Source organism: Bipolaris maydis, assembly GCF_028858645.1.
Source record: "Bipolaris maydis strain C4 unplaced genomic scaffold PSV08scaffold_10, whole genome shotgun sequence".
In the NCBI taxonomy this organism is placed as follows: Eukaryota; Fungi; Ascomycota; class Dothideomycetes; order Pleosporales; family Pleosporaceae; genus Bipolaris; species Bipolaris maydis.
In genome coordinates, this window is record NW_027093866.1 from 229603 (window position 1) to 245316 (window position 15714).

A 15714-nucleotide genomic window follows, 5' to 3' on the forward strand; every position below is an offset into this window, starting at 1 on the left:
TAGAAACGTATAAAAAAGAAGGCTAAGAGGAGCTTAGCCCTTAGTATAGACTCTCTATTAACTAAACTATCACTATTTAAACTATTAACTAACCTAGGCTAGTTATAGGCTAATTCTTCTAATTTATTATTTCTTAATTATTTCCTCTCTATTAGAGATCTATTCTTTTCTTCTCTAAATACTATCTATAATACGCTTATATTAATTTCTTATAGTTTATTAGATTTCCTTTTAGTTTCTAAGTATTCTAGCTATCTAGCTATTCTTACTACTTAACTAAATATTTCTACTAATAACTAATTTTTTATAGGTTCTTAACTACCTTAACTATATACTTATTATTCTTATATTTAATATTCTCTACTTATTTAGCGTTCTAGGGTGCTAGTTCTAAAAGCTTCTTATAGAATATAAAGTATACTTTTATACTTAGTAGTAGCTATAGTTTATAATTTACTAGTTCTACTTTCTCTAGAATTTTAAATAGTTCTACTTATAGATTATCTAGTTTCTTATATAATCTTCTAGTTTTTAGGTTCTATCTTACTAGAAAAACTTTATCCCTCTTCTTAAAGGTTAGTCTTTTAATCCTTAGCTTATTTACTACTTTAGATATTGTAAAGTTCCTCTAAGTAATTTACTTACTTAGTTCTTTATATAATTCTTATAATAGGCGTGCTTTCTTATCTATACTATTAGTAATACTTTTAATATCTTTTTATAAGTTATAGAATAATTTTTCTATTATTTTATTTATTATAATAAGCTATAATAGGTATAGCGTTATATAAATAACTTAGTAATTACTTCTATAACTTATTTATTATTTATTATTTTTAAGCTATTTCTTACTAGCTGTTTTAAGCTTATTATTAATTACTAATAAGCTACTTAACAACTCTCCTTAACTACCGTTAACCTTATTTAATAGTAGTTAACTACTAATAACCTTGTTATTAATAAAAAGATAACTACTAAGAAATTAATAAGTAGAAGTTAACTACTAATTTCTTAGTATTAACGCTGGATTGCTAATAGTTATCTTATTAGTAGTAGTTAACTACTAATAAACTAAGTTATTAAGAGGGGTTAACAGCTAATTAACTACTAGATAGTTAATTAGTAGTTAGTAACTACCGACAAATAAGCTAGTAGTAGTAGTTAACTGCTAGTAAGTTAGCTGTTCACGGTAGTTAACTACTAGTTATTTCATTAGTAGGAGTAGTTAATAGTACATAACTACTAATTATATTAAGTTTTTATTATATTAGACGAAATTAAAAGTTTTAGTCCGTAAGCTTTCTATAAAAGAAGCTTAAGTTCTATAGTTATATTGTTACCTAGCTATAAATATAACTTCTTATACCTACTATTATCTTTATTAATTAGCGATTACAAGTCTAATTACTAAGCACTTACTAAGCTTAATTACTAAGCTATTACTAATCGATTTTCTATAATCGTTAGTAAGTAATTACGTAATTACTATATTAGTAATATATTATTTAATCCTATTCTTATAAAATTCTTATATAAGCTATTCTTTATTTTAATAAAGAAAGTGTTATATCCTCTCTATGATACTTTCTTTATAGAGTTACTAGTAGGCGCTTAATACTACGCTAAGAGCTTATAGCTAAGAACTTTCTCTTCTTATAACCTATTATTAAATAGATTATAAGCTTATTATTAGAGCTATTATACTAAGTATAAGTATTACTCTCTTTAATAAGCTACTTTTTATTACTAATAAAGTATAATAGCTGAAAATATTTTAGTAAGCTAATAGAGATATAGTTAACTATCTAAAATAAAGAGCTTAGAGAAGATAATTATTAGTAAAGCTTACTCTTAGTTAAAATAAACTACTTACTTACTTAGAAAACTAATAGTAAGCCTATAGAGATATAGTAGACGCTATAGTAAGCTATAGACTTATTAGAAGCTAGAGAAAAAAAATATAATAATAGTAGAGCTCTAAGAATTACTAATAGAGCTCTATTATTAATAGAGAGGTTAGTATTATAGTTAAGGTAGGGCGCTGTACTAAAGTTAGAATATAACTAAAAGTAAGAGGCGCTAGTATATAACTAAGTAAATAGATATTAAAATAAAAATATTATATAACTACGTAACCTTACTACTTATAATTAAATAGATAGCTAAAGTCTTCTTACCTAGAGAGTATATTATAGCTAAGCCTATATTTATTATTAATAGATAAGCTAAGGTAAGAAAGAGTAATAGTAAAGGAGGCTAAACTAAGAGTAAACCTTAATAGGCTTATACTTAAACGCTATTAAGGAATAGAGCTAAAGTATTTTATTACTAATATAAGAAGATAAAAGCTAAGCTAAAGTAAAGCTTAAGCTTAATAGATAATTTAATTTTATTCTACTATAGAGTAACTTTATTTAAGCGTAACTACTTCTCTATAGGTATAAATCTATTATAACTTAATCTTCTCTTACTACTATATTAAGCTTTATTTTATAGATACTATTAGAGGTATTTCTTTATAATAAGCTAAATTTATAATACTATTAACTATTTAAAATTACTATTATAGCTTTTAAGTCTATACTAGCTTTCTTTTACTAGCTATTTTATAATATTAAATATAATCTTAGTTACTAAATATTAGATTAACTATATAAGCTATATATTTTCTAGCTAGACTATACTATACTTATAAATCTAATTAGTATTTAAATTATAAATAAGTATATATATATATTAATAATATTAATACTTATATAATCTATATAGTAAGTATATATATTATAGATAGATATAAATTAAGAATATTAGAAGTTACTAATTATTAGCTTAGTAGTAAAATTAACTTTATTAATAAGGCTATTAATACTAAAGAATAAATAATTAAGTAAAGAGAGTTTTTTAATAAGATATTAAATAAAGAGAGTAATATATAGATAGAGTTAATTCTATAGTTCTTTAGTTAAAAACTAAGTTTTTATAGTTAAAGATAAGAATAATATTATAAGCTTATTACTTATATAGATATATAATAGTATTAATAAGTAAGTATAATAGTTTTAATAGCTAGAGCTATAAATAAATGTATATAGTTACTAATTTAAATAATTATATAACTAGTTCTAATAAATCTTAAAATTTTATTTTATAAAATAGTTTTTAGAATGCTAGAGCTAATAATTTACTACTATAAATAAAATTTTTAAAAAAGTAGAAATATATAAATAGGTTAAAATATTTAAATTTATATTATATACTCTTTTAAATATAAATATATATTAAGATAAAATTATAAATATACTTTAATATAAGTTATAAATATTTAAATAATCTAAATATAATTAGCTCTAGCTATTTAGAAACTATTTTATAAAATATAATTTTATAATTTATTCAAACTAGTTATATAATTATTTAAATTAGTAACTATATACGTTTATTCTTAGCTCTAGTTATTAAAACTATTATACTTACTTATTAATACTATTATATATCTATATAAGTAATAAGCTTATAATATTATTCTTATCTTTAGCTATAAATACTTAGTTTTTAACTAAATAATTATAGAATTAACTCTATCTATATATTACTCTCTTTATTCTATTACTTGTTAAAAAACTCTCTTTACTTAGTTATTAGTTCTTTAATATTAATAGCCTTATTAATAAAGTTAATTTTACTACTAAGCTAATAATAAGTAACTTCTAATATTCTTAATTTATATCTATCTATAATATATATACTTACTATATAGATTATATAAGTATTAATATTATTAATATATATATACTTATTTATAATAAAAATACTAGTTAGATTTATAAGTATAGTATAGTCTAGCTAAAAAATATATAGCGTATATAGCCTATCTACTATTTAGTAACTAAGATTATATTTAATATTATTAGATAGCTAGTAAAGAAAAGCTAATATAGACTTTAAAGCTATAATAGTAATTTTAATTAGTTATTAGTATTATAAATTTAGATTATTATAGAGAAATACCTCTAATAGTAGCTATAAAATAAAGCTTAATATAGTAGTAAGAGGAGATTAAGTTATAAGAGATTTATACCTTGAATAAGATATAATATAGCGAATATATATATATAGAAGCGCTTTATATTATATATTCTTATTATAACTATAGTTTATTCTCTTATTATAACTATAGTTTGCTAGGCTACAACCTTTATTATAACCGTATATAAGTTATTATACCTAATAGAAATTAATCTATTTAGTATATGCCTATTAAGAGGCTTTAGTAGTAATACTAACTTATTTTTTAGAGTTTTATAAAGTCTTATAAAGGTCTACTTAAATCCTCTTATTACGTACCTTAACTATAAAGTTAATTTTTTAATACGTAATTCTAGTAGGTTTAAGTTTACTCTAATACTCTACTCTTCTTAGATTATTAATCTAATATGCTATATAGCAAATAGAGGAATAAAATTTTAGTAATAAATATAAAGTTTTATATAATTAAAAATCTAACTTTATACTAACTTAGGTCTTAGTAGAAGTTAGATTTAAGAGGAGTAAGGTTATTAAAACTTAAGTAGATATAGGGTAGAATTACTAAAATATAAGTAAAGGTAGAGTTAGGTTACTAAGAGATAAGTTAATATAGAATTAGGTTACTACTTATATAAGACTCTATACCTATACCTACCTAGGTCTTAGCAACTCTACCCTACTCTATACTTACCTATTTACTACTGTAGCTAGCATCTAGATAAGATCTTATATAGATCTGTATTAGTAAGTATAAATTAAATTTACCTTTTACAGTTGTTTATTAGATTTTTAAATTTCTTTTATACAAGACCTATATATATATCTATTCTAATAAAGGTTTAATTGTTGTCCCACGCTCTTCCATTGTTCTCTGAGTAATACTACTGCCGGTACTGATTCTGACTAGTCTTGCCTGCGCCGTTCCATCCCTGTTCTCAGGTTGGCGTAAAGGATGTTGCAGCTGTGAGCAGAGGTGAAACTACAATCGCTAGCAACTGTAGATGCTGACGCGACTAGCTGCCCGTCTGGCGAGAAGGCCACCGCGCTGACATTGGAGGAATGGCCCTCGAGCGTGCTGCGACACGTGTCCCAGTCTGCTTCTTGCATAGACAGCATCTTGGCCTCTTCTAGCACTTAGTCTACAAAGTTTTGTCGTGTCACGCTCCTCTGTAGCACGAAGCGCTTACCGTCGTAAAGAAAGTTTGAACTTAACTCGTAGATAGCCACATGACATGTTTATAGAGTAGCAGCAAGGCGTCTTATAGAGATCTTGCGCCTCGACAGCCTGGAAGATGGCGGTTCGCGAGAGGCCTTGCTGTACGGATTGTCGAGTTAGCGTGCTTGATTGTGGCGATGAGGAGGCCGTGATTCACGACGGCGGACGCGCCTCAACACTCTGGTTCATATAGTTTTTGCTTTGCAGGGAGAGGTCCTGATGCATCGTGACTCCGGCGTTGGAGCCAAAGGCTTCTTCATCGCACACGACGCAGTAGCACTTGGTCATCAAGACAAGCTTGCGTAGCGGAATCTGATACAGACGCATGGCTTCGGCTATGATGCGTTCAGACTCGCCGTTGGAATAGACATTGGCCGTATCCCACTATACATGCAGGAGGGAGTGAAGGCGTCTTACAAGAATGAATCGAAGCCACTGTGCGTAGATGGGAACAGCGCGGACTCGCCGTGGCAGCTCAGTCCATGGGCGCTTTCTGCTCCACGACGATTGTGAGACTGGCCGAGCAAGAGTGGTCCAGCCAGGCGTCTACCCCTTGGGCCCGCCACGGCTGGCCAGAGTGGTAGTGCCGCCATGTACAAGTCGGGCCCGACATTGGCGCGGTCGAGTGTAGTACACCAAGTATGTACACATACGGTGGGTAGACTGTACCCGCTAATAGTACTACTACGCAACCGGGCATTTCTCAGCACGCGAGTCTCAGCCTTGCGCCCATGCGTCAAGCCGCTCGACTAGTACACGCAACACTCTCACGCCATCTCGAGACGAAACGCCCATCGGACAGCATCATGGCTTGGAGACGTCCAAGTGCACATGAACAGCCATCTAGATACGTAGACTCGTATCAATCAGCAACACATCACTTTCCACACACAGCTTCTACGAATAGCTGCTCAGGGCACACACGGCCAGTCTCCCGTGTCGGTACAACGAAACTTTGCTTTCCAGGAACAGATAGTAGGTGTTTCACTACCAGGCAATCTTGTGAGTGACGCGCTAGCTGTATTGCTCAATTATCTATATTGCAGTCTAATGCCAAGCAACGCACAATGAATACACCAAAATTAACAGATGAACACATCAATGGACAAGACCAAAATATTCCCCCACTCTCCTATAGCTGGAACCCACCCGGCGGCCCAAAGAAGAGGAACATGTTGTCTGGGTCATATTCGCACTTTAACCCTGGTAACCTTGCAATTTGCTGCTCAGATCCATACAGTTCTACAAACGTCTCATTACCGAATGCGTAGTTGACGTACGTCCGCATCTCGTCGTGGCTCGACGTTCGCTGAAGAATGTCCCGAATGTCGGAGCTGGGCTTCTCTGCAGCTTAGTCTAGTGTCTTGTCGGACTTGTAGCAGATGACGGAAGTCCTGCGTTCATGGTTAGTTTTCCCGTGCCCATTTCGTGTGCCAAGCAGCCTTGGCGACAAGGGGCAACTTACAAGAGAATCTGGTCGTTTCTCCACGACATGGCGGTCGAATCTACAGGTGTCTTGCTCACACCTTCAATGGAGAAACCATCAAAAAGCACTGCGGGTCCACTGGATGCCGGAATGGCGACAGCGGTCGCGTTGAACAGCTTGTACGGACCCAGCCAGGCGAGAGGGCGACGCTGGTCAGCCACTTATTCTCAAGATGGAGCTGGGATGCGGTATAATCGACAGCAGTCTTGGTGACACCATAGCAGAACCAGGGGCCGGCGAACTCTCGGCTCTTTGCAAAGCTGGCAACGCCTGATCCGACAAAAATCATCTTGGGGCCCTTTGGGTCCTTGGCCTGCTGTAGGAGCGGCACTGCGGCCTTGACGAGGGCAAATACACCGTAGAAGTTGACTTGCATGTGCCTCTTGATGTCGTTGAAGTCGATGTCCAGGGGCGGCTTGTTGACATCGCCAATGCCAGCATTGGCAATGACACGGTCAATATATTCTACACCGTCCGACCTGAGTAACTCAATGGCACTGGCGGGGTCATTATCGACCGCAGAATCAAGTTTGACTAGTTTTACTTGGGAGCCCTTGCCCTTGGGGAGAGAAAGAAGGCGCTGTGATATATTGGAGGAGGGGTCTCGGACACACGCAATCACAATGTTGTTTGGCCGGGCTACAATGGCCTCAAGAAAGCTGCGCCCAATACCTGTGAGGTTGAAGATTAAAATACGGGGCTTTTGCTCGCACTATTCACAGAAACTTACCAGGTTTGGGCGAGTGATTAGAGTGACGGTAGCAGATGATGCAGCGGCCATGTTGCTAGGTGGTAGCCTTAACAGCCAATCAGGTGAGACTGAAGGATTCAAAACGTCTGGGCGAGTGTCTGTGATAATAGAATAGAGCGTTTGGCCCCGAGACATGGGCGGTTGGTCTGGTTTAGTACCTCGTGCCAAGGGCAGCATCAAGCAGCACAACAGCAAGCTCAAGGCGCCAGCCTGAGCCGCAAGGGTACAGCGATTGATGATGCCAACTTGCCTTGGCAATTTGAACGAATGTCGCGTATTGTGAGGCACGGTTCTCGACAAGCAAATCAAACCAAGCCATGTCTTTCACGCCGTAGAGTCGAGGAAGCAGTCAACAGCGGGGAATTCGTCCAGCGATAGCCACTTGGATCGTTATTGGACGAGCCAAGGGGGATGTCAGACGTTACTACTGCGCCGCTAGCGGACTAGTGTGAAGGATGCTCGGCCGTAGCATTGCCTGGGAGTGCTAATTGAGATGGCAAAGGCCAAGGCGTCGGCTGGAGAGGGCGCTGCAACGCAAAGGCAATTGGCAAATTATACTCACTTATACTGTGAACTAGAGAAGGAAACTTGACAGCAAGTTAACGCCCAAGCCACGTAGCGGAAGGACTCTTGACGTGGATCCTATTCACCAACTTCCCCCTAGAGCAGACATTACGAGCAGCCGTGTACGTACTTGTTGTGTTGTCCAAGAAGGGCGATGAGGCTAAATTATGTTTCGATGCTCACGCCTTAATACAGCAGCACCCACTCCCACATCGTCTCATCACGGGTACGGCTGACGTTACACCACCAACACCACTGCAATCATCTCAGGCCATTTCAGATGCCGATGCATCAGCATCGACACTCATCCGTACCGCATGTACTCTTCTAGCCACCCGCTATACTAATGTGGATGAAGCTGTCTTTGGTGTTGGCGGCGTTGCCACACAGCGCCGGCAATGGCTGCCGCTGAAGGTCCCAGTGACGAACAGCCAGACGATAAGTGACTATCTAGCTGCCATACTCCAACAGGCTATCGACATGGTGTCATATGCACACATTAGCCTCGACTAAATTGCCTCTCTGAGCGCTGATGCCAGTTATGCCTGCACCCCATGACACTCCTTATGCACCTGAGCTACAATACCTCCTCGAACAAGACAGGTTGCGTGTCGTAGCCAGCTTTAACTCGAGCGTAGTAGAGCCGTGGCTGGTAGAGAAGATGCTTGCCCAGTTCGATCATGCCATGCAGCAGCTGACTGCCGCTGACAAGGACACCGCCGTGGGACATGTCAATCTGCTGACTCCGGTCGACTCCAAACAGCTTTGGGAGTGGAATCACGAGGTTCCAGTACCGGTAGAGCGCTGCATTCACGGCGTCTTTGCCGACCCGGCGCGCACCCGCCCAGAAGCGTTAGCCATCTATGCCTGGGACGGAGAGCTTACATATGGCGAGCTGGATTCTCTGTCTAATCGACTGGCTCACTACCTGGTTGATCAAGGTGTTATTCCTGAAATGGTCGTCCCGCTATACTTTGAGAAATCCATGTGGACTACTGTCGCGATACTAGCAGTCCTCAAGGCTGGCGGCGCCTTTTTGCTGCTCGACCCGCTTCTGCGCGCTGTCCGTCTGGCAATGCTCTGCTCCAAGGTCCATGCCACGGTTGCAGTCGCCTCGCGGTCCTGCCACACTGCACTCCACGCCCTGCAGGTTGTTTCGACTGCTCTTGTGCTGAACAGTGAATCTGTGGTCCAACTTCCTCTTTCTACTTGCCCTCCACATGTTGCAGTACATCCTCATCACACAGTCTATGTAGTCTTCACTTCAGGTAGCACTGGTGAGCCCAAAGCCTGCAGGATGGAACACAGGTCCTCCTGCTCGACCGTCGTCACTCATGTGCCTGCATTGGGAATCAATCGCAATACCCGAACACTCCAATTCACAGCCTACAGCTTTGCTGGATCTCTTGCTGAGACATTATTGGCTTTAGTTACCGGAGGTTGTGTTTGCGTTCCCTCAGAACAACAACGTCGGGAAGGTTTTGCGCAAGCAATTGTGAAGCTGAGTGCCAACTGGTCATTCATGACTTCTACAATCCTCAGCACCATCAACATAGCTTCCGTTCCAACTCTTCGAACCATTTGTGTCGGTGATGAAACAATCAGAATATTTCAAATCAGCCAATGGGCGACACATTTGCACCTCCGCCAGACCTACGGGAGCACCGAGACGTCTGGCATGATGGGGTCTGCGAGGCTTCACCCAAGTTCGACCACAAGGGATGAGGGGAAAGCCGCAACTGGAAGATACTAGATCGTCTCATTGGGTGATTGTAATAAGCTCGCTCCCCTTGGCGCGACTGGTGAAATCCGTGTCGAGGGTCCGACCATTGGGCGTGAGTACATCAACGAGCCCAAAGGCACTGCAGCTGCCTTCGTCCAAACCCCGTCCTGGCGTTTCATTTTTGGGGCGGCAACGGACATTATGAGATTCTACAAGACTGGAGATTCAGGCCATTATCAAGCAGATGGAACACTGCAGTTGCTGGGGCGAAAGGATACTCAGGTCAAACTTCACGGCCAGCGGATTGAACTTGTGGAGATTGAGCATCAGGCCTGACTCGCCTGCGGGCCTGCAAAGGAAATCGTAGTTGAGCTGGCAAAGCCGTGTGACAGCAGCGGAGTCGAGATGCCTATGTTAGCTTGTTTCGTTGTAGCTGATTAGGTTAATGGCCATAACTCTAGCGCTACTGTCCAGGCGGCGGCGCATGCCATTTGAACTATACTAGAGACTACGCTTCCGCATGATATTGTGCTAAGTGTCTTTTTGCTACTGAAAGCGTTGCCTATAATTGGTTCTCGCAAGACAGACCGGCGGCAGTTACAGTTGATGGGTGCCCAGTAGACAGCGCAGGAGCTGGCAGCGTTGCGAACTGTAGGTCAGGGAAAGAGGCAAGCGCCACGTACAAAGGGCGAGAAGCAGCTACAAAATCTTTGGGCTGAGGTGCTTGATCTTCCATCTCACAGTATCGGGCGCGATGACGGCTTTTTTCAGCTCGGCGGCGACTCCATGGTAGCAATGCGCCTGGTCGGCGCAGCTGGGCGGGATGGTGCCGGCTTGACGATGGCTCATGTTTTCAATAACCCGAAATTGAGTGATCTTGCTGTATCTTGGGCTAATGAAGACTCTGCCATGCTGGTGAACGAGATGCCGGCCGCTCAGCCATTTTCTTGTCTCTGCCCTGGCTAAAAGGAAAATCTACACAGTCAGCTGGATACCGTTCACCCGGAAACCCTCTCGGATATGCTTCCTCTTACAAGCTTCCAGAACGACTGGGTTTCGACCATCACGGCTCAAAGTCCTGCCCACACAGTGCACTACTCTTGGCTTGAGCTCAGTCATCAAGTCACTTCCGCCGATGTTACTCGCACGTGTAAGGCCTTGTTGGATCGTTACCCGATCATGCGCTTGGTCTTCTTGTATCTTCAACAAGAGTGGTGGCAAGTCGTTCTGCGACCGAACGATTTCGACACGCCCTTCCAGACTGTTAGACTTGAAGCGGAATTCAAGGCGGTTTGCGAACGTGACACAGAAACACTGAAGCAGGACCAGTGCCCGACATGTTTCATTCTCGACCAGCATGAGTCAGACAGACGTTGAATAGTGATAAGGCTATCCCATACCCAGTATGACGGAACGAGCATTGCGATCTTATTAAAGACTTTTGCAGATTTGTATCACCCAGTCAAGGTACCTGTTGGTCTTACATTTGCCACCTATTTGTTATATAGCTAGTTGGTGAGAAACACCTTGATAAGCTACTGGAAGACACTCCTCTAGGGATCGCAGCTTACAGTCGCCTCCCTCAACGCATCTGGCACGAGCACCGTGCGGGTTAGGATGTCTATTCCCGCCCCTCAGCTATTAGGAAACATCACTATAGCTTTACTTCTTAGTGCCGCTTAGGCTATACTACTATACAATCTAATAGGCAAATTAAACGTTGTGTTTGGGCACGTAGTTGCTGGTCGCAATGCTAAGCTGTTTAGAGTAGAGTCTTTGTATGTGCCATACATCGACCTAATACCTGTCCGCGCCTAGCTTCCCGCTGGTTAAAGCCTGTCGCAGCTGTTGCAATCTATTCACAAACAGTTTATTAGTCTAGGCGAAACTGACTCGCTTGGCTAAAAGGAGATCTTTAAGAACTGTACTAATTAGCCTGCTGGGTCATGCTATAATTCTGTTATTTAACACTAGAATCTCGAAGAGCGTCCTAAAATCGTCCTTAACGGATAGTAAGGCCGCCTCGGCTAGGTAGAAAACCCATATAGTTTCATAGAGCTCCTATTGTTGCACATGATTACGTACCATAGCGGCGATTACTTGACATTCCAGTTGACCTCCAATATCGCATCGATGACGGAAGATAAAATGCGGGCTCTCTTGCAGCAATTGTTTCCAATGATACGATTGATCGCGGATCATTACCGGCGGCAGTCTGAGAACATGAACGGCTCCTTCAGATTAGCGCCGAAACCATACACAGTAGGTCACTGATATGTTCTCTTACACTCGTTCATCGTAGAAAAGCCATGGTTAATGTAAATGCAACTTTTTTCTAGAACACAATGACCTAAGTCTTCTTGGAGACTATGTCCAGATCTTCCATAGCCCATTTATTCTTGTACTATAGCTTCACTCTTTGCTCGACTTTTACTACAGCAATTAATACTTTTTTCAAGATCAATTTGCTGATGTTTTTATATACCCCTCGGGCAATGTAAGATTAAACGAAAATCCATCACGCAGTAAGGCTGAACAAAACAGATAAAAACAGTGCTAAAGTGCGTCCCCAGGAGAAGAGATATTCCCATAATGTGAGGCAGCATTAGGGTTTGGGCCGTCTATGCCTTCATTCTGAGAGTTTGTACATCTGTTATTACAAAACTCGCTTCAGATGAATGTCAATTGTAACCAATCAGTCATCACTTGAACGAACAAGACATGTATAGCGTAGAAAAAAAATTCATTTGGGTTTTTAGTGTATAGTCTAGGGTACTCTAAGAGTCTGAATTAAAAGGAAATAGAATATAGAGATAGTAGGAAGAGGATGAAGCTCTGGATACAAGGACAAACGTTGTAATCAGAGACCTGTTCTTTACCACTACCATAAGTAATATCATGATCTACATACTAAACAACATGTCGCTGTAGTAGCGGTAGTATGTATTTAGATGTGGATCGGGTTGCAGGCGATGTTGACAACACCCTTTAATGTTCATGTTAGCAAAAATGAAAAAACGATGCTGGAAAGATTTTCTTACCGTCTGCTCAGTCTTGTTGCAGCAAACTGCCTGCTGAGAGCACATCCTGTTGAGAGGAACAAGGTTGCGGAAAATAGCAACAGTGACATCGTTGCACTGTCCAAGAAGGTTCTGCAGGTCGGCAACGTCGGCATCGATGGGAAAAACGGACTTTGGATTGGTTGCCTTCTCGGCGGTCTCGTTGTTGCAGCAGTAGACTTCGGCGTCGCCACCACACTGGTTTTTGATGGCCTCTGCGTCGTTCTTGTGGGTGGGGTTCTGCGGGGCAGCGGCGGCGACAGCCACGAGAGTGAGGAAGATAACCTTGGCGAGCATCTTGAAAGTAATTCAACGAGTTGGTATTGGAGGAAAGACAAAACCGAAAAAAATTGTAGTATGAAGATGAGTACGAAAGTGGTTGTGGTAGTGTTTGTGGTTGTGATTGATGAAGAAGCTGATGATGGGATGTTCATGTTTAGGTAGCGGGAACTGGAGATTTATATATGCGATCAAGAGAAGACAGATCCAGATCAGATAGGACACGATCGACTGATGGGACTCAGGAGGTTCCATTCAAGCGGACGCTAGTCCGCAAAGCTACAGTACAGCATAAAAGCACAAACCAAACAACACAAGGCAAAGGGACATTAACCAAGGGTTCAGGACCGAGCGTGCTCTAGGTGTTCTTGGGGCCTGTGCATCATGAAAAACATACGTTTTAGCTAGTAGAATCGGCTAAGCCATGGACATGGTTGACAACGTTTCCAGGACACACAAGGAATGAAATACTATTGACACACACCCCGCTCTGGATTTGTTCACCTCATGTGACACATGACTAGGCGTTCAAAAGGCACACTGTCTTCGATGGCTAACCATAGTACAAGTTCGGAAACGCGACCTAGTAAAGGAACATTGTAACGAGAGGTTAATCATTGTCTTTCCGCGGTGGATTGATCACGATCTACGCTAGCGAGCGCTATGGCTCTTTAACTGCTACGTATTCACAACTTGCACCTAATTGGGACACACCGGTAAGCCTAAACCCCATTCAGCATCACGCCAAGCTTTGTACGAAAGCTCGACCACGCCACGAGAAAAGAAAGTACTCAACAGAGCGTTGAACCTGATCACCAAAACGTCGGTTCCCGTACGCATTAGGATGTTGGGGTAGACGGTGTGCGTCATGGGAATCTGTGCAGGCCTGTACCGAGTACGTACCACTTCTCAACAGTATCATCGACACGCCTGCGCTGCTATCACGCATTCGGAATTCAAGCGGCTCCTCCTGCAGGGGTGCTATCCAGGTAATCTGCTTTCGAACCGGTCAAATGGGAAAAGCACACTTTGAATTTGAAAGTATTCTGTCACTGGTTAGTTTACGCTCTGTCGCCATTGTCGGGTTCGCTCATGGCTGTTAGCCATTTGCAGTCCAGCCTTAGCCACGATCACACACGCGCCACTACTGTAGCAACTTTGGGAAACAGCATTGCCGTACAACCTACACAATGCCACAATGCCTTGCACTTACAAAATCAAATGTATATATGCGCTTTCAGACTGGTCGCCATGCCGGGAACAGGAGCTAGCCGGGTTTCCAGAAATAAAAAGCAGACGAAAAGCAATGCCGATAAAAAAGAAGCAATCAACAGGCGAACAGAACACAGGAAATAAGCACAATGCATTAGCGCAGTCAATTACCGGCTTCGGCCCGATAGCAAAGTCCTTTGCTTGGGTATCACGATGCAGCTTGTAGCCACGATATTGCTGCCATTCCTAACATGGAAAATGTCCCTAGAAGCAAATCTGGAGCACAGAAATGATGAAGACTCCTTCAAAGCTCCAAAATCTGCTACAGTTTGGCTATTATGGTGGTACTCACTGTTTCATCTCCTCGGGATCTGGAAGCAAACGCCATAATACGGCAAAGCCCTTCTCCCTCTTGAACCTGGCTTATATTCTTCAGTTCCGCTCCCCGGAGATTCATCCAAGTGTGTGTATCCTATGCTCACCGATTGGATCCGAAGAAGTAATGAAATGCAATGTAGCAAAAGTACAAACTGATTGGCCGCGGAGGTAATATCCGACAGCTGTTGGCGAACAAGAAAAAACCGATAAGGAATGGGAAAAGCTGAGACATGAGGTGCCCAAAAACATTAGACTGCATGATAAGATGGAGTCGACCTTCGCTTACGTCGCTTCTTATCGACCTAAAGTGGACATGACGATCGTGAAACGAGTCTTCAGTCATTGATCCTGCTATACGTTTGAACAGCAAGAATAACGAAAACGATTGTACCTTCAAAGAACAAGCAGAACAACGAGTGTCTTGAAAGCACATGGACGCAAGTAGAAGGCAGAAGTGCAGCCAGCGGTGCAGCGATACGTGCACAACGAGTTGGCTGAAGCAAGCAAAAGTGGAGCCTAACGCGCTTGCTAAATACGCATCTAACGACAGGCCGACATACAGCAAGCCGGAAATGTTGTCGAGTAGGTTGGCAGCCGGCTTCGTGCCGCTCATGGTTAAGCATGAAGAGGTAGTGCGACTGTGGTTTGAGAGAATGACGTAGTTGGTGTTAGCTATGTTGGTTGTGCTCAAGGTTGTTGGAGTGCTTGTAGTACTGCTCAACTGTCAGCTCTCTGCACTTTCCCAAGGGCTGTGTCTATGCTGTTCTTACGTTGGGAAGTACCGACATGTGATGGTATGTCTCGAGATGATGAGCTTTGCGAAGACAGCAAGTCAATGCTGCGGGCTTGGACAGCAAGCCGAGCAGTGTCTTGATGAGCAACAGATGTGGGATAGCAGAGTGCTCTGTCTGCTGCAAGTGTTGCCTTTGCAGCCATGTTTGATCTTATGATGTAGTAATGGAGAGATGGAGAGATGGGTGGCAGGGCTGCCTAGCCCATCACGTGCACCCATGACTCGTG

General features: G+C 40.9%; 5 protein-coding genes across 5 annotated transcripts; 1 reads left to right on the top strand and 4 right to left on the bottom strand.

Annotated features, from left to right (window-relative positions):
• Positions 1-5395: 5395 nt before the first annotated feature.
• On the bottom strand, positions 5396-5569 carry PSV08DRAFT_353223 (uncharacterized protein; the record flags this gene model as incomplete). Its single annotated transcript, XM_014228049.2, has 1 exon — positions 5396-5569. One exon carries the CDS (start codon positions 5567-5569, stop codon positions 5396-5398), a length of 174 nt encoding a protein of 57 aa, XP_014083524.2.
• A 1193-nt stretch (positions 5570-6762) lies between these two features.
• PSV08DRAFT_353224 (uncharacterized protein) lies at positions 6763-7509 on the bottom strand (the record flags this gene model as incomplete). Its single annotated transcript, XM_066092858.1, is given in 2 exon segments — positions 6763-7440; positions 7459-7509. The coding sequence occupies 2 exon segments, from the start codon at positions 7507-7509 to the stop codon at positions 6763-6765; spliced, it is 729 nt and encodes a 242-aa protein (XP_065948764.1).
• A 1075-nt stretch (positions 7510-8584) lies between these two features.
• PSV08DRAFT_372364 (uncharacterized protein) lies at positions 8585-11143 on the top strand (the record flags this gene model as incomplete). Its single annotated transcript, XM_014228047.1, has 3 exons — positions 8585-9628; positions 10388-10681; positions 10754-11143. The coding sequence occupies 3 exons, from the start codon at positions 8585-8587 to the stop codon at positions 11141-11143; spliced, it is 1728 nt and encodes a 575-aa protein (XP_014083522.1).
• A 1353-nt stretch (positions 11144-12496) lies between these two features.
• On the bottom strand, positions 12497-13253 carry PSV08DRAFT_311799 (uncharacterized protein). The gene is made up of 2 exons (XM_014228046.2): positions 12808-13253; positions 12497-12752 (listed from the first exon to the last, which is right to left on the bottom strand). Exons 1-2 carry the CDS (start codon positions 13120-13122, stop codon positions 12714-12716), a joined length of 354 nt encoding a protein of 117 aa, XP_014083521.1. The 5' UTR covers positions 13123-13253; the 3' UTR covers positions 12497-12713.
• A 1271-nt stretch (positions 13254-14524) lies between these two features.
• On the bottom strand, positions 14525-15645 carry PSV08DRAFT_363622 (uncharacterized protein). The gene is made up of 2 exons (XM_066093052.1): positions 15465-15645; positions 14525-15407 (listed from the first exon to the last, which is right to left on the bottom strand). Exon 2 carries the CDS (start codon positions 15305-15307, stop codon positions 14795-14797), a length of 513 nt encoding a protein of 170 aa, XP_065948765.1. The 5' UTR covers positions 15308-15407; positions 15465-15645; the 3' UTR covers positions 14525-14794.
• Between the last annotated feature and the right edge of the window lie 69 nt (positions 15646-15714).